This window comes from Salvelinus alpinus, chromosome 7 (genome assembly GCF_045679555.1).
Source record: "Salvelinus alpinus chromosome 7, SLU_Salpinus.1, whole genome shotgun sequence".
In the NCBI taxonomy this organism is placed as follows: domain Eukaryota; kingdom Metazoa; phylum Chordata; class Actinopteri; order Salmoniformes; family Salmonidae; genus Salvelinus; species Salvelinus alpinus.
Genome location: NC_092092.1, coordinates 78,696,259 through 78,711,171, shown reverse-complemented (window position 1 = coordinate 78,711,171; position 14,913 = coordinate 78,696,259). Strand labels below are relative to the sequence as shown.

The window sequence follows — 14,913 nt, the reverse complement described above, 5'->3', positions numbered from 1 at the left end:
AGTCATCTCTGACTGTACAGGACATGATCTATATTAGTGGGTTAGGGTGCAGTCCTCTCAGACTGTACAGGACATGATCTATATTAGTGGGTTAGGGTGTAGTCATCTCTGACTGTACAGGACATGATCTATATTAGTGGGTTAGGGTGTAGTCATCTCTGACTGTACAGGACATGATCTATATTAGTGGGTTAGGGTGTAGTCCTCAGATTTACACTTTAAAGAATGTACTGTAGTTGGACGGTTGCGGGTGGACTAACAACTGACTAGTGTGTGTGTGTGTGTGTGTGTGTGTGTGTGTGTGTGTGTGTGTGTGTGTGTGTGTGTGTGTGTGTGTGTGTGTGTGTGTGTGTGTGTGTGTGTGTGTGTGTGTGTGTGTGTGTGTGTGTGTGTGTGTGTAGCTGGTCAGGAAAGGGCAGATAGAGCCCGAGGCGGGTGGGAAGGAAGGCTCTGGCTTGTTACTCAGTTTGAATCAGATCTATTAGTTCTGACCCATTGTTCTCTGTCTTCAACCCTGGTCCTTCTGGGACAGAAGTCTGTCAACCTATTACATCACTGGGCTGGTCCATCCAGGGAGGTGGTTGTTCTGTTATGTGAGTCCCGGGAGATAGAGAGGGAGGAAGAGAGAGAGAGAGAGAGAGAGAGGGGGGAAGGAGAAAGGGAGGAAGAGAGCGAGAGAGAGAGGGAGGGAGAGGAAGGAGAGAGAGAGAGAGAGAGAGAGAGAGAGAGAGAGAGAGAGAGAGAGAGAGAGAGAGAGAGAGAGAGAGAGAGAGAGAGAGAGAGAGAGAGAGAGAGAGAGATCTGTACCATGGGATCTATGATCACCCAGACAGTACAGCCATCTACCATGAGATCTGTAGTTCTGAGAGTTATGTCTGGGATCTGTAGTTCTAAGAGGTGTGTATGGGATCTGTAGTTCTGAGAGTTATGTCTGGGATCTGTAGTTCTAAGAGTTATGTCTGGGATCTGTAGTTCTGAGAGTTATGTCTGGGATCTGTGGTTCTGAGAGTTATGTCTGGGATCTGTAGTTCTGAGAGTTATGTCTGGGATCTGTAGTTCGGAGACTTATATCTGGGATCTGTAGTTCTAAGAGTTATGTTTGGGATCTGTAGTTCTAAGAGTTATGTCTGTTAAAAAATGCATCTAGTTTATCAAGAGAAGTGAGAGTTCTCTGTGGCTCATTAGTGTGAATAAAATAGCGTTCTCTGGCACGGAGTGATTCACATGTTAAAACCAGAGCTAGAAAATAAAAGAGAGCCGCACACTCTAAAACCAGAGCTAGAACAGCATATACTGGGCTGCTACTGCATTCGGATCAAAACTACACTCTAGCCCTGTGTGTGTGTGTGTGTGTGTGTGTGTGTGTGTGTGTGTGTGTGTGTGTGTGTGTGTGTGTGTGTGTGTGTGTGTGTGTGTGTGTGTGTGTGTGTGTGTGTGTGTGTGTGTGTGTGTGTGTGTGTGTGTGTGTGTGTGTGTGTGTGTGTGTGTGTGTGTGTGTGTGTGCATGTGCATTTGCATGTGTGTGTTAGAGTGTGTGTGTGTGATCAAACACAGGAAGACGAACCCAGCTCCACATCCCAGCCCCATAATCCACGTCTCCATGGAAACTGATAAATCACGGGGAGAGGACCTCGTACTTCTCTCTCTCTCGCTCCCTTTCTTTATTTCTCTTTCTCATCTTATCATCTCTCTCTCATCTTGTTTGTCTCATCTCTCTCTTCTCTGTCTCATCTCTCTCTTCTCTGTCTCATCTTCTCTCTCCCTCCTCTGTCTCATCTTTCTCTTATCTTCTGTCTCATCTTCTGTCTCATCTCCTCTCTCTCTCATCTTCTCTCTCCCTCATCTCTCTCTCATCTCTCTCTCATCTTCTGTCTCATCTCCTCTGACTCATATCTCTCTTCTCTGTCTCATCTCTCTCTTCTCTATCTCATCTCTCTCATCTTCTCTCTCCCTCCTCTGTCTCATCTTTCTCTTATCTTCTGTCTCATCTTCTGTCTCATCTCCTCTCTCTCATCTTCTGTCTCATCTCCTCTCTCATACTCTCTCTCTCCCTCCTCTGTCTCATCTCTCTCTCATCTTCTGTCTCATCTCCTCTGACTCATATCTCTCTTCTCTCTCTTCTCTCCCTTCTCTCTCTGTCTCTCTCTCCCCTCTTTATTCACTCTCTCTATCTCCCTGATCACTCTCTTTCTCTTTCATCTCTCTCGCTCTCTCCCCTCTCTCCTTCTCTCCCTCTCCCTTTTCTCTTATTTCTCTCATCTTCTCTTTCTCATCTTCTATATCTCATCTCTCTTTCTCATCTTCTCTGTCTCATCTCCCATCTGCTCTCATCTTTCTATCGCCCTCATCACTCTCTTTCTCTTTCTCTCATCTCTCTCGCTCTCTCTCTCTCCCCCCTCTCCTCTCTCCTTCTCTCCCTCTCCCTTCTCTCTCTCTCTCTCTCTCTCCCCCCCTCTCCTCCTCTCCCTTCTCTCTCTCTCATCGCTCTCTCCATCTCCTATCTTCTCTCTCTCTCTCTTCACAGCACAACCAATGCTGCATTATGTACACATGATACTGTATATTTGAGTATGTCCCACGTTTAGTTCCTGGCTCACCGTACATGTTTGATAACGACTGACAGAAGAGTTGGCTAATGCTCAAAAAAGTACTAATTCTATTTCTATAATAGCAGAGTTCTATATAGAATGGTCCGGGTGTGACGTTTTCACGGGAGGGGAGTGTGTGTTCTGTTGCCGGGGGCGACGGTGGTACTCACAGCTCTCGATCTCCAGTGTGCAGTTCTGTTCATCCAGAGGATACCGCCTCAGATCCATCATACAGGCTGCTGTGGTTGTGATCCTACACACGCACACACACACACGCACGCACGCACGCACGCACGCACGCACGCACGCACGCACACACACACACACACACACACACACACACACACACACACACACACACACACACACACACACACACACACACACACACACACACACACACACACACACACACACACACACAGGAATATAACGTTAGACCTCAGGGATGACACCATATCAGCTTTTTAATTGATTTGTATTTCTGTTCAGTTGACTGAGAACACATTCTCATTTACAGCAACGACCTGGGGAATAGTTACAGGAGAGAGGAGGGGGGATGAATGAGCCAATTGGAAGCTGGGGATGATTAGGTGGCCATGATGGTATGAGGGCCAGATTGGGTATTTAGTCAGGACACCGGAGTTAACACCACTACTCTTTCCAAGGGGTGTTAAGCAGAACCCAAACCCAGCTAAACAGAAGAACCCAAACTCAGCTAAACAGAAGAACCCAAACTCAGCTAAACAGAAGAACCCAAACCCAGCTAAACAGAAGAACCCAAACTCAGCTAAACAGAAGAACCCAAACCCAGCTAAACAGAAGAACCCAAACCCAGCTAAACAGAAGCCAAGCTAGACCCAAACTCTCTTGTTCTGTGACCTTGACCACCAACAGTATAATCCATATCATGTTTTAAACATACCAACAATGTTTCTAGCCAGGATCCAGTCTTTATCAACAACATAAGAAATTAATTGTACGCCATCAGTCGGTTCCCCCGTATTGGGAAACACTGAGCTTGGACTCTAAGACCGTGTTCAGACTATAACCTTATCTGTTATTAATAAGGCCTGCATTACGTGCCAGTCTTCAGTAACCTGTTCCATCACTCTACTGGACTCTACTGGACTCTACTGTACTGTACTCTACTGTACTCTACTGGGCTCTACTCGACTCTACTGTACTCTACTGGACTCTACTGGACTCTACTGGACTCTACTGGACTCTACTGGACTCTACTGTACTCTACTCTACTCTACTGTACTCTACTGGACTCTACTGGACTCTACACCGCTGGACTCTACTGTACTCTACTGGACTCTACTGGACTCTACTGTACTCTAATGGACTCTACTGTACTCTACCGTACTCTACTGGACTCTACTGTACTCTACTGGACTGTACTCTACTCTACTGGACTCTACTGGACTCTACCGTACTCTACTGGACTCTACTGTACTCTACTGGACTGTACTCTACTGGACTCTACTGGACTCTACTGTACTCTACTCTACTGTACTCTACTGGACTCTACTGGACTCTACACCGCTGGACTCTACTGTACTCTACTCTACTGTACTCTACTGGACTCTACTGTACTCTACTGGACTCTACTGTACTCTACTGTACTCTACTGGACTCTACACCGCTGGACTCTACTGGACTCTACACCGCTGGACTCTACTGGACTCTACTGGACTCTACTGGGCTCTACTGGACTCTACTGTACTCTACTGGGCTATACTGTACTCTACTGGACTCTACTGGACTCTACTGGACTCTACTATACTCTACTGGACTCTACTATACTCTACTGGACTCTACTGAACTCTACTGGACTGTACTCTACTGGACTCTACTGTAATCTACTGGGATTTACTGTACTCTACTGTACTCTACTGGACTCTACTGGACTCTACTATACTTTACTGTACTCTACTATACGCTACTGGGCTCTACTGGACTCTACACTGTTGTACTCTACTGGGCTGTACTGTACTCTACTGTACTCTACTATACTGTACTCTACTGTACTCTACTGTACTCTACTCTACTGTACTGTACTCTACTGGACTCTACTATACTCTACTGGACTCTACTGGACTCTACTGGACTGTACTGCACTCTACTGGACTCTACTGTACTCTACGGGACTCTACTCTACTGGACTCTACTGTACTCTACTGGACTCTACTGGACTCTACACTGCTGTACTGTACTGGACTCTACTGTACTCTACTGGACTCTACTGTACTCTACTGGACTCTACTGTACTCTACTCGACTGTACTGTACTCTACTGTACTCTACTGGACTCTACTGGACTCTACACCGCTGGACTCTACTGTACTCTACTGGACTCTACTGGACTCTACTGTACTCTACTGGACTCTACTGTACTCTACTGGACTCTACTGGACTCTACTGGACTCTACCGTACTCTACTGGACTCTACTGGACTCTACTGGGCTCTACTGGACTCTACTGTACTCTACTCTACTCTACTGTACTCTACTGGACTCTACTGGACTCTACACCGCTGGACTCTACTGTACTCTACTGGACTCTACTGGACTCTACTGTACTCTACTGGACTCTACTGTACTCTACTGGACTCTACTGGACTCTACTGGACTCTACCGTACTCTACTGGACTCTACTGGACTCTACTGGGTTCTACTGGACTCTACTGTACTCTACTCTACTCTACTGTACTCTACTGGACTCTACTGGACTCTACACCGCTGGACTCTACTGTACTCTACTCTACTGTACTCTACTGGACTCTACTGGACTCTACCGTACTCTACTGGACTCTACTGGACTCTACTGGGCTCTACTGGACTCTACTGTACTCTACTGGACTCTACTGTACTCTACTGTACTCTACTGGACTCTACACCGCTGGACTATACTGGACTCTACTGAACTCTACTGGGCTCTACTGGGCTCTACTGGACTCTACTGGACTCTACTCTACACCGCTGGACTCTACTGGACTCTACTGGACTCTACTGGACTCTACTGGGCTCTACTGGACTCTACTGTACTCTACTTGGCTCTACTGTACTATACTGTACTCTACTGGACTCTACTGGACTCTACTATACTCTACTGGACTCTACTATACTCTACTGGACTCTACTGGACTCTACTCTACTGGACTCTACTGTAATCTACTGGGATTTACTGTACTCTACTGTACTCTACTGGACTCTACTATACTTTACTGTACTCTACTATACGCTACTGGGCTCTACTGGACTCTACACTGTTGTACTCTACTGGGCTGTACTGTACTGTACTGTACTCTACTATACTGTACTGTACTGTACTGTACTGTACTGTACTGTACTGTACTCTACTGGACTCTACTGGACTCTACTGGACTGGACTGCACTCTACTGGGCTCTACTGGACTCTACTGTACTCTACTGGGCTATACTGTACTCTACTGGACTCTACTGGACTCTACTGGACTCTACTATACTCTACTGGACTCTACTATACTCTACTGGACTCTACTGGACTCTACTGGACTGTACTCTACTGGACTCTACTGTAATCTACTGGGATTTACTGTACTCTACTGTACTCTACTGGACTCTACTGGACTCTACTATACTTTACTGTACTCTACTATACGCTACTGGGCTCTACTGGACTCTACACTGTTGTACTCTACTGGGCTGTACTGTACTCTACTGTACTCTACTATACTGTACTCTACTGTACTCTACTGTACTCTACTGGACTGTACTGCACTCTACTGGACTCTACTGTACTCTACGGGACTCTACTCTACTGGACTCTACTGTACTCTACTGGACTCTACTGGACTCTACACTGCTGTACTGTACTGGACTCTACTGTACTCTACTGGACTCTACTGTACTCTACTGGACTCTACTGTACTCTACTCGACTGTACTGTACTCTACTGTACTCTACTGGACTCTACTGGACTCTACACCGCTGGACTCTACTGTACTCTACTGGACTCTACTGGACTCTACTGTACTCTACTGGACTCTACTGTACTCTACTGGACTCTACTGGACTCTACACTGCTGTACTGTACTGGACTCTACTGTACTCTACTGGACTCTACTGTACTCTACTGGACTCTACTGTACTCTACTCGACTGTACTCTACTCTACTGTACTCTACTGGACTCTACTGGACTCTACACCGCTGGACTCTACTGTACTCTACTGGACTCTACTGGACTCTACTGTACTCTACTGGACTCTACTGTACTCTACTGTACTCTACTGGACTCTACTGGACTCTACACCGCTGGACTCTACTGTACTCTACTGGACTCTACTGGACTCTACTGTACTCTACTGGACTCTACTGTACTCTACTGGACTCTACTGGACTCTACTGGACTCTACCGTACTCTACTGGACTCTACTGGACTCTACTGGGTTCTACTGGACTCTACTGTACTCTACTCTAATCTACTGTACTCTACTGGACTCTACTGGACTCTACCGTACTCTACTGGACTCTACTGGACTCTACTGGGTTCTACTGGACTCTACTGTACTCTACTCTACTCTACTGTACTCTACTGGACTCTACTGGACTCTACACCGCTGGACTCTACTGTACTCTACTCTACTGTACTCTACTGGACTCTACTGTACTCTACTGGACTCTACTGTACTCTACTGTACTCTACTGGACTCTACACCGCTGGACTCTACTGGACTCTACTGAACTCTACTGGGCTCTACTGGGCTCTACTGGACTCTACTGGACTCTACTCTACACCGCTGGACTCTACTGGACTCTACTGGACTCTACTGGACTCTACTGGGCTCTACTGGACTCTACTGTACTCTACTTGGCTCTACTGTACTATACTGGGCTCTACTGTACTCTACTGGGCTTTACTGTACTATACTGTACTCTACTGGACTCTACTGGACTCTACTATACTCTACTGGACTCTACTATACTCTACTGGACTCTACTGGACTCTACTCTACTGGACTCTACTGTAATCTACTGGGATTTACTGTACTCTACTGTACTCTACTGGACTCTACTATACTTTACTGTACTCTACTATACGCTACTGGGCTCTACTGGACTCTACACTGTTGTACTCTACTGGGCTGTACTGTACTGTACTGTACTCTACTATACTGTACTGTACTGTACTGTACTGTACTGTACTGTACTGTACTGTACTCTACTGGACTCTACTGGACTCTACTGGACTCTACTGGACTGTACTGCACTCTACTGGACTCTACTGGACTCTACTGTACTCTACTGGACTCTACTGGACTCTACTGGACTCTACACTGCTGTACTGTACTGGACTCTACTGTACTCTACGGGACTCTACTCTACTGGACTCTACTGTACTCTACTGGACTCTACTGGACTCTACTGGACTCTACTGGACTGTACTGCACTCTACTGGACTCTACTGGACTCTACTGTACTCTACTGGACTCTACTGGACTCTACTGGACTCTACACTGCTGTACTGTACTGGACTCTACTGGACTCTACTGTACTCTACTGGACTCTACTGGACTCTACACCGCTGGACTCTACTGTACTCTACTCTACTGTACTCTACTGGACTCTACTGTACTCTACTGGACTCTACTGTACTCTACTGTACTCTACTGGACTCTACACCGCTGGACTCTACTGGACTCTACTGAACTCTACTGGGCTCTACTGGGCTCTACTGGACTCTACTGGACTCTACTCTACACCGCTGGACTCTACTGGACTCTACTGGACTCTACTGGACTCTACTGGGCTCTACTGGACTCTACTGTACTCTACTTGGCTCTACTGTACTATACTGGGCTCTACTGTACTCTACTGGGCTTTACTGTACTATACTGAACTCTACTGGACTCTACTGGACTCTACTATACTCTACTGGACTCTACTATACTCTACTGGACTCTACTGGACTCTACTCTACTGGACTCTACTGTAATCTACTGGGATTTACTGTACTCTACTGTACTCTACTGGACTCTACTATACTTTACTGTACTCTACTATACGCTACTGGGCTCTACTGGACTCTACACTGTTGTACTCTACTGGGCTGTACTGTACTGTACTGTACTCTACTATACGTTGTACTGTACTGTACTGTACTGTACTGTACTGTACTGTACTGTACTCTACTGGACTCTACTGGACTCTACTGGACTCTACTGGACTGTACTGCACTCTACTGGGCTCTACTGGACTCTACTGTACTCTACTGGGCTATACTGTACTCTACTGGACTCTACTGGACTCTACTGGACTCTACTATACTCTACTGGACTCTACTATACTCTACTGGACTCTACTGGACTCTACTGGACTGTACTCTACTGGACTCTACTGTAATCTACTGGGATTTACTGTACTCTACTGTACTCTACTGGACTCTACTGGACTCTACTATACTTTACTGTACTCTACTATACGCTACTGGGCTCTACTGGACTCTACACTGTTGTACTCTACTGGGCTGTACTGTACTCTACTGTACTCTACTATACTGTACTCTACTGTACTCTACTGTACTCTACTGGACTGTACTGCACTCTACTGGACTCTACTGTACTCTACGGGACTCTACTCTACTGGACTCTACTGTACTCTACTGGACTCTACTGGACTCTACACTGCTGTACTGTACTGGACTCTACTGTACTCTACTGGACTCTACTGTACTCTACTGGACTCTACTGTACTCTACTCGACTGTACTGTACTCTACTGTACTCTACTGGACTCTACTGGACTCTACACCGCTGGACTCTACTGTACTCTACTGGACTCTACTGTACTCTACTGGACTCTACTGTACTCTACTGGACTCTACTGGACTCTACTGGACTCTACCGTACTCTACTGGACTCTACTGGACTCTACTGGGCTCTACTGGACTCTACTGTACTCTACTCTACTCTACTGTACTCTACTGGACTCTACTGGACTCTACACCGCTGGACTCTACTGTACTCTACTGGACTCTACTGGACTCTACTGTACTCTACTGGACTCTACTGTACTCTACTGGACTCTACTGGACTCTACTGGACTCTACCGTACTCTACTGGACTCTACTGGACTCTACTGGGTTCTACTGGACTCTACTGTACTCTACTCTACTCTACTGTACTCTACTGGACTCTACTGGACTCTACACCGCTGGACTCTACTGTACTCTACTCTACTGTACTCTACTGGACTCTACTGTACTCTACTGGACTCTACTGTACTCTACTGTACTCTACTGGACTCTACACCGCTGGACTCTACTGGACTCTACTGAACTCTACTGGGCTCTACTGGGCTCTACTGGACTCTACTGGACTCTACTCTACACCGCTGGACTCTACTGGACTCTACTGGACTCTACTGGACTCTACTGGGCTCTACTGGACTCTACTGTACTCTACTTGGCTCTACTGTACTATACTGGGCTCTACTGTACTCTACTGGGCTTTACTGTACTATACTGTACTCTACTGGACTCTACTGGACTCTACTATACTCTACTGGACTCTACTATACTCTACTGGACTCTACTGGACTCTACTCTACTGGACTCTACTGTAATCTACTGGGATTTACTGTACTCTACTGTACTCTACTGGACTCTACTATACTTTACTGTACTCTACTATACGCTACTGGGCTCTACTGGACTCTACACTGTTGTACTCTACTGGGCTGTACTGTACTGTACTGTACTCTACTATACTGTACTGTACTGTACTGTACTGTACTGTACTCTACTGGACTCTACTGGACTCTACTGGACTCTACTGGACTGTACTGCACTCTACTGGACTCTACTGGACTCTACTGTACTCTACTGGACTCTACTGGACTCTACTGGACTCTACACTGCTGTACTGTACTGGACTCTACTGTACTCTACGGGACTCTACTCTACTGGACTCTACTGTACTCTACTGGACTCTACTGGACTCTACTGGACTCTACTTGACTGTACTGCACTCTACTGGACTCTACTGGACTCTACTGTACTCTACTGGACTCTACTGGACTCTACTGGACTCTACACTGCTGTACTGTACTGGACTCTACTGGACTCTACTGTACTCTACTGTACTCTACTGTACTCTACAGTCGTGGCCAAATGTTTTGAGAATGACACATATATTAATTTTCACAAAGTTTGCTGCTTCAGTGTCTTTAGATATTTTTGTCAGATGTTACCATGGAATACTGAAGTATAATTACAAGCGTTTCATAATTGTCAAAGGCTTTTATTGACAATTACATGAAGTTGATGCAAAGAGTCAATATTTGCAGTGTTGACCCTTCTTTTTCAAGACCTCTAAAATCCACCCTGGCATACTGTCAATTAACTTCTGGGCCACATCCTGACTGATGGCAGCCCATTCTTGCATAATCAATGCTTGGAGTTTGTCAGAATTTGTGGGGTTTTGTTTGTCCACCCGCCTCTTGAGGATTGACCACAAGTTCTCAATGGGATTAAGGTCTGGTGAGTTTCCTGGCCATGGACCCAAAATATCAAAGTTTTGTTCCCAGAGCCACTTAGTTATCACTTTTGCCTTATGGCAAGGTGCTCCATCATGCTGGGAAAGGCATTGTTCGTCACCAAACTGTTCCTGGATGGTTGGGAGAAGTTGCTCTCGAAGGATGTGTTGGTACCATTCTTTATTCATGGCTGTATTCTTAGGCAAAATTGTGAGTGAGCCCACTCCCTTGGCTGAGAAGCAACACAACACATGAATGGTCTCAGGATGCTTTACTGTTGGCATGACACAGGACTGATGGTAGCACTCACCTTGTCTTCTCCGGACAAGCTTTTTTCCGGATGCCCCAAAAAATCAGAAAGGGGATTCATCAGAGAAAAGGACTTTACCCCAGTCCTCAGCAGTCCAATCCCTGTACCTTTTGCAGAATATCAGTCTGTCCCTGATGTTTTTCCTGGAGGGAAGTGGCTTCTTTGCTGCCCTTCTTGACACCAGGCCATCCTCCAAAAGTCTTCGCCTCACTGTGCGTGCAGATGCACTCACACCTGCCTGCTGCCATTCCTGAGCAAGCTCTGTACTGGTGGTGCCCCGATCCCGCTGCTGAATCAACTTTAGGAGACGGTCCTGGCGCTTGCTGGACTTTCTTGGGCGCCCTGAAGCCTTCTTCACAACAATTGAACCGCTCTCCTTGAAGTTCTTGATGATCCGATAAATGGTTGATTTAGGTGCAATCTTACTGGCAGCAATATTCTTGCATGTGAAGCCCTTTTTGTGCAAAGCAATGAGGACGGCACGTGTTTCCTTGCAGGTAACCATGATTGACAGAGGAAGAACAATGATACCAAGCACCACCCTCCTTTTGAAGCTTCCAGTCTGTTATTCGAACTCAATCAGCATGACAGAGTGATCTCCAGCCTTGTCCTCGTCAACACTCACACCTGTGTTAACGAGAGAATCACTGACATGATGTCAGCTGGTCCTTTTGTGGCAGGGCTGAAATGCAGTGGAAATGTTTTTGGGGATTCAGTTCATTTGCATGGCAAAGAGGGACTTTGCAATTCATTGCAATTCATCTGATCAATCTTCATAACATTCTGGAGTATATGCAAATTGCCATCAAACAAACTGAGGTAGCAGACTTTGTGAAAATTAATATTTGTGTCATTCTCAAAACTTTTGGCCGTGACTGTACTGGACTGTACTCTAATGTACCCTACTCTACTCTACTGGACTCTACTGGACTCTACTGAACTCTACTCCGCTCTACTGTAATGTACTGTACTCTACTCTACTCTACTCTACTGGACTCTACTCCGCTCTACTGTAATGTACTGTACTCTACTCTACTCTACTCTACTGGACTCTACTGTACTGTACTGTACTGGACTCTACTGTACTCTACTGGACTCTACTGGACTCTACGGAACTCTACTCCGCTACTGAACTCTACTCCGCTACTGAACTCTACTCTACTGTAATCTACTGTACTCTACTCTACTGTACACTGCTCTATTGTACTCTACTCTACTGTACTCTACTGGACTCTAATCTACTGTACTCTACTCTACTCTACTGTACTCCACTCTACTGTACTCTACTGTACACTACTCTACTGTACACTACTCTACTGCACTCTACTTTACGGTACTCTACTCTACTGTCCTCTACTGTACTCTACGGTACTCTACTCTACTCTACTGTCCTCTACTGTACTCTACGGTGCTCTACGCTACTCTACTGGACTCTAATCTACTAGTCTACTGTACTTTACTCTACTGTACTTTACTCTACTGAACTGTACTGTACTGTACTGTAGCTCGTAGTTACATTGCTGTCTTGCCAAAAAGGACAAATTGGCCAGAGCAGCAGAGACGGACTGGCAGCAACCCAGCCCAAACCAAGCCATCAGGGTGTGTGTGTGTGTGTGTGTGTGTGTGTGTGTGTGTGTGTGTGTGTGTGTGTGTGTGTGTGTGTGTGTGTGTGTGTGTGTGTGTGTGTGTGTGTGTGTGTGTGTGTGTGTGTGTGTGTGTGTGTGTGTGTACCTGTAGATATGCTGTAGAGACGGCTGGTTAGAACAGCAGGGAGGTCGAGTGTGTGTGTGTGTGTGTGTGTGTGTGTGTGTGTGTGTGTGTGTGTGTGTGTGTGTGTGTGTGTGTGTGTGTGTGTGTGTGTGTGTGTGTGTGTGTGTGTGTGTGTGTGTGTGTGTGTGTGTGTGTGTGTGTGTGTGTGTGTGTCCAGGACTCTCCTCTCTAAGACTCTCCTCAGTACTGTATAGTGGGACACACAGCTGGTGACTGTGTCCAGTAATAGATAGACAACACTACTCTCATAGTCTTTGTGGAAGAACAACATAGTGATTGATATCAAATGCAATACGTTGTAGATCTCTTGGCCGGTAATCATTGCCAAAAGAACAATGGTTGAGTAGAGATCAATGATTTGCAGAATCCTTGACTTTTCCCCAACAGGCAAAAAGACATTCTGATGTTGTTTGTGACGTTATGTTCAGGTTGAATACTGGTTGCAAAATGACATTTTTTTTTAAACATATTTTTAATGACCAAAAATAACTGATTGTAACCAAAATATGACGTATTTTCAAGATATCCCTCTGTCTGCAAAAAATGATCACAACAACATCACACTATGGATTGTTTTCCCTTCAACCAGAAATACAAACTAATCTTGAAGAGTGGACATGTGTTTAGTAAATAAACAACACAAGTTAATTTGAAATCCTTTCACATTAAAAAAATACCCAGGCACTCCAGTCCCCTAAAAACACAATTCAGAGACATAGACACATCTCTCTCATGTAACAAGCCAGTTAGCAGGAAGGGAGGGAAAGAGGCAGGGAGGGGGGAAGGCAGGGAGGGGGGAAGGCAGGGAGGGAGGGAGGCAGACATGTAGGAAGGGAGGGGGAGAGGCAGGGAGGGGGGAAGGCAGGGAGGGGGGAAGGCAGGGAGGGAGGCAGACATGCAGGAAGGGAGGGAGAGAGGCAGGGAGGGGGGAAGGCAGGGAAGGGGGAAGGCAGGGAGGGAGGGAGAGAGGCAGGGAGGGGGGAAGGCAGGGAGGGGGGAAGGCAGGGAGGGAGGGAGAGAGGCAGGGAGGGAGAGAGGCAGGGAGGGAGCGAGGCAGACATGCAGGGAGGGAGGGAGAGAGGCAGGGAGGGAGGGAGGGAGGCAGACATGCAGGGAGGGAGGGAGAGAGGCAGGGAGGGGGGAAGGCAGGGAGGGAGGGAGGGAGGGGGGAAGGCAGGAAGGGAGGGAGAGAGGCAGGGAGGGGGGAGGCAGGGAGGGAGAGAGAGAGAGAGGCAGGGAGGGAGGGAGGCAGACATGCAGGGAGGGAGGGAGAGAGGCAGGGAGGGGGGAAGGCAGGAAGGGAGGGAGAGAGGCAGGGAGGGGGGAGGCAGGGAGGGAGAGAGAGAGAGAGGCAGGGAGGGAGGGAGGCAGACATGCAGGGAGGGAGGGAGAGAGGCAGGGAGGGAGGGACTCAGCCACCCAGCCCTTCAGCCACCCAGCCCTTCAGCCCTTTAGCCACCCAGCCACCCAGCCCTTCAGCCACCCAGCTCTTCAGCCACCCATCCACCCAGCCAGCCAGCCAGGCAGCCAACCACCCGTCCACCCAGTCAGCCGCCCACCTAGTCAGCCAGCCTACCCACACACCTACCTACCTACCCACTCACCCAGCCAGCCAACCCAGGGCTCTGGTCAAAAGTAGTGCACTACATACATGACAGGGTGTAATTCAGTCAGTCAGTCATCCAACACTCCACACCAATCATCACACTATGCTCAGTGGAAAT

At 47.0% G+C, this 14,913-nt stretch overlaps 1 protein-coding gene across 2 annotated transcripts in view; it reads right to left on the bottom strand.

Moving 5' to 3' along the window:
* gabrb2a (gamma-aminobutyric acid type A receptor subunit beta2a) overlaps window positions 1–14,913 on the bottom strand; it is a 141,898-nt gene that overhangs the window by 23,643 nt on the left and 103,342 nt on the right. For both annotated transcript variants that reach the window (XM_071411785.1, XM_071411784.1), the window contains exon 5: window positions 2,759–2,841. In XM_071411785.1, coding sequence (XP_071267886.1) covers window positions 2,759–2,841 — 83 coding nt within the window. The remainder of the gene's footprint in view (window positions 1–2,758; window positions 2,842–14,913) is intronic.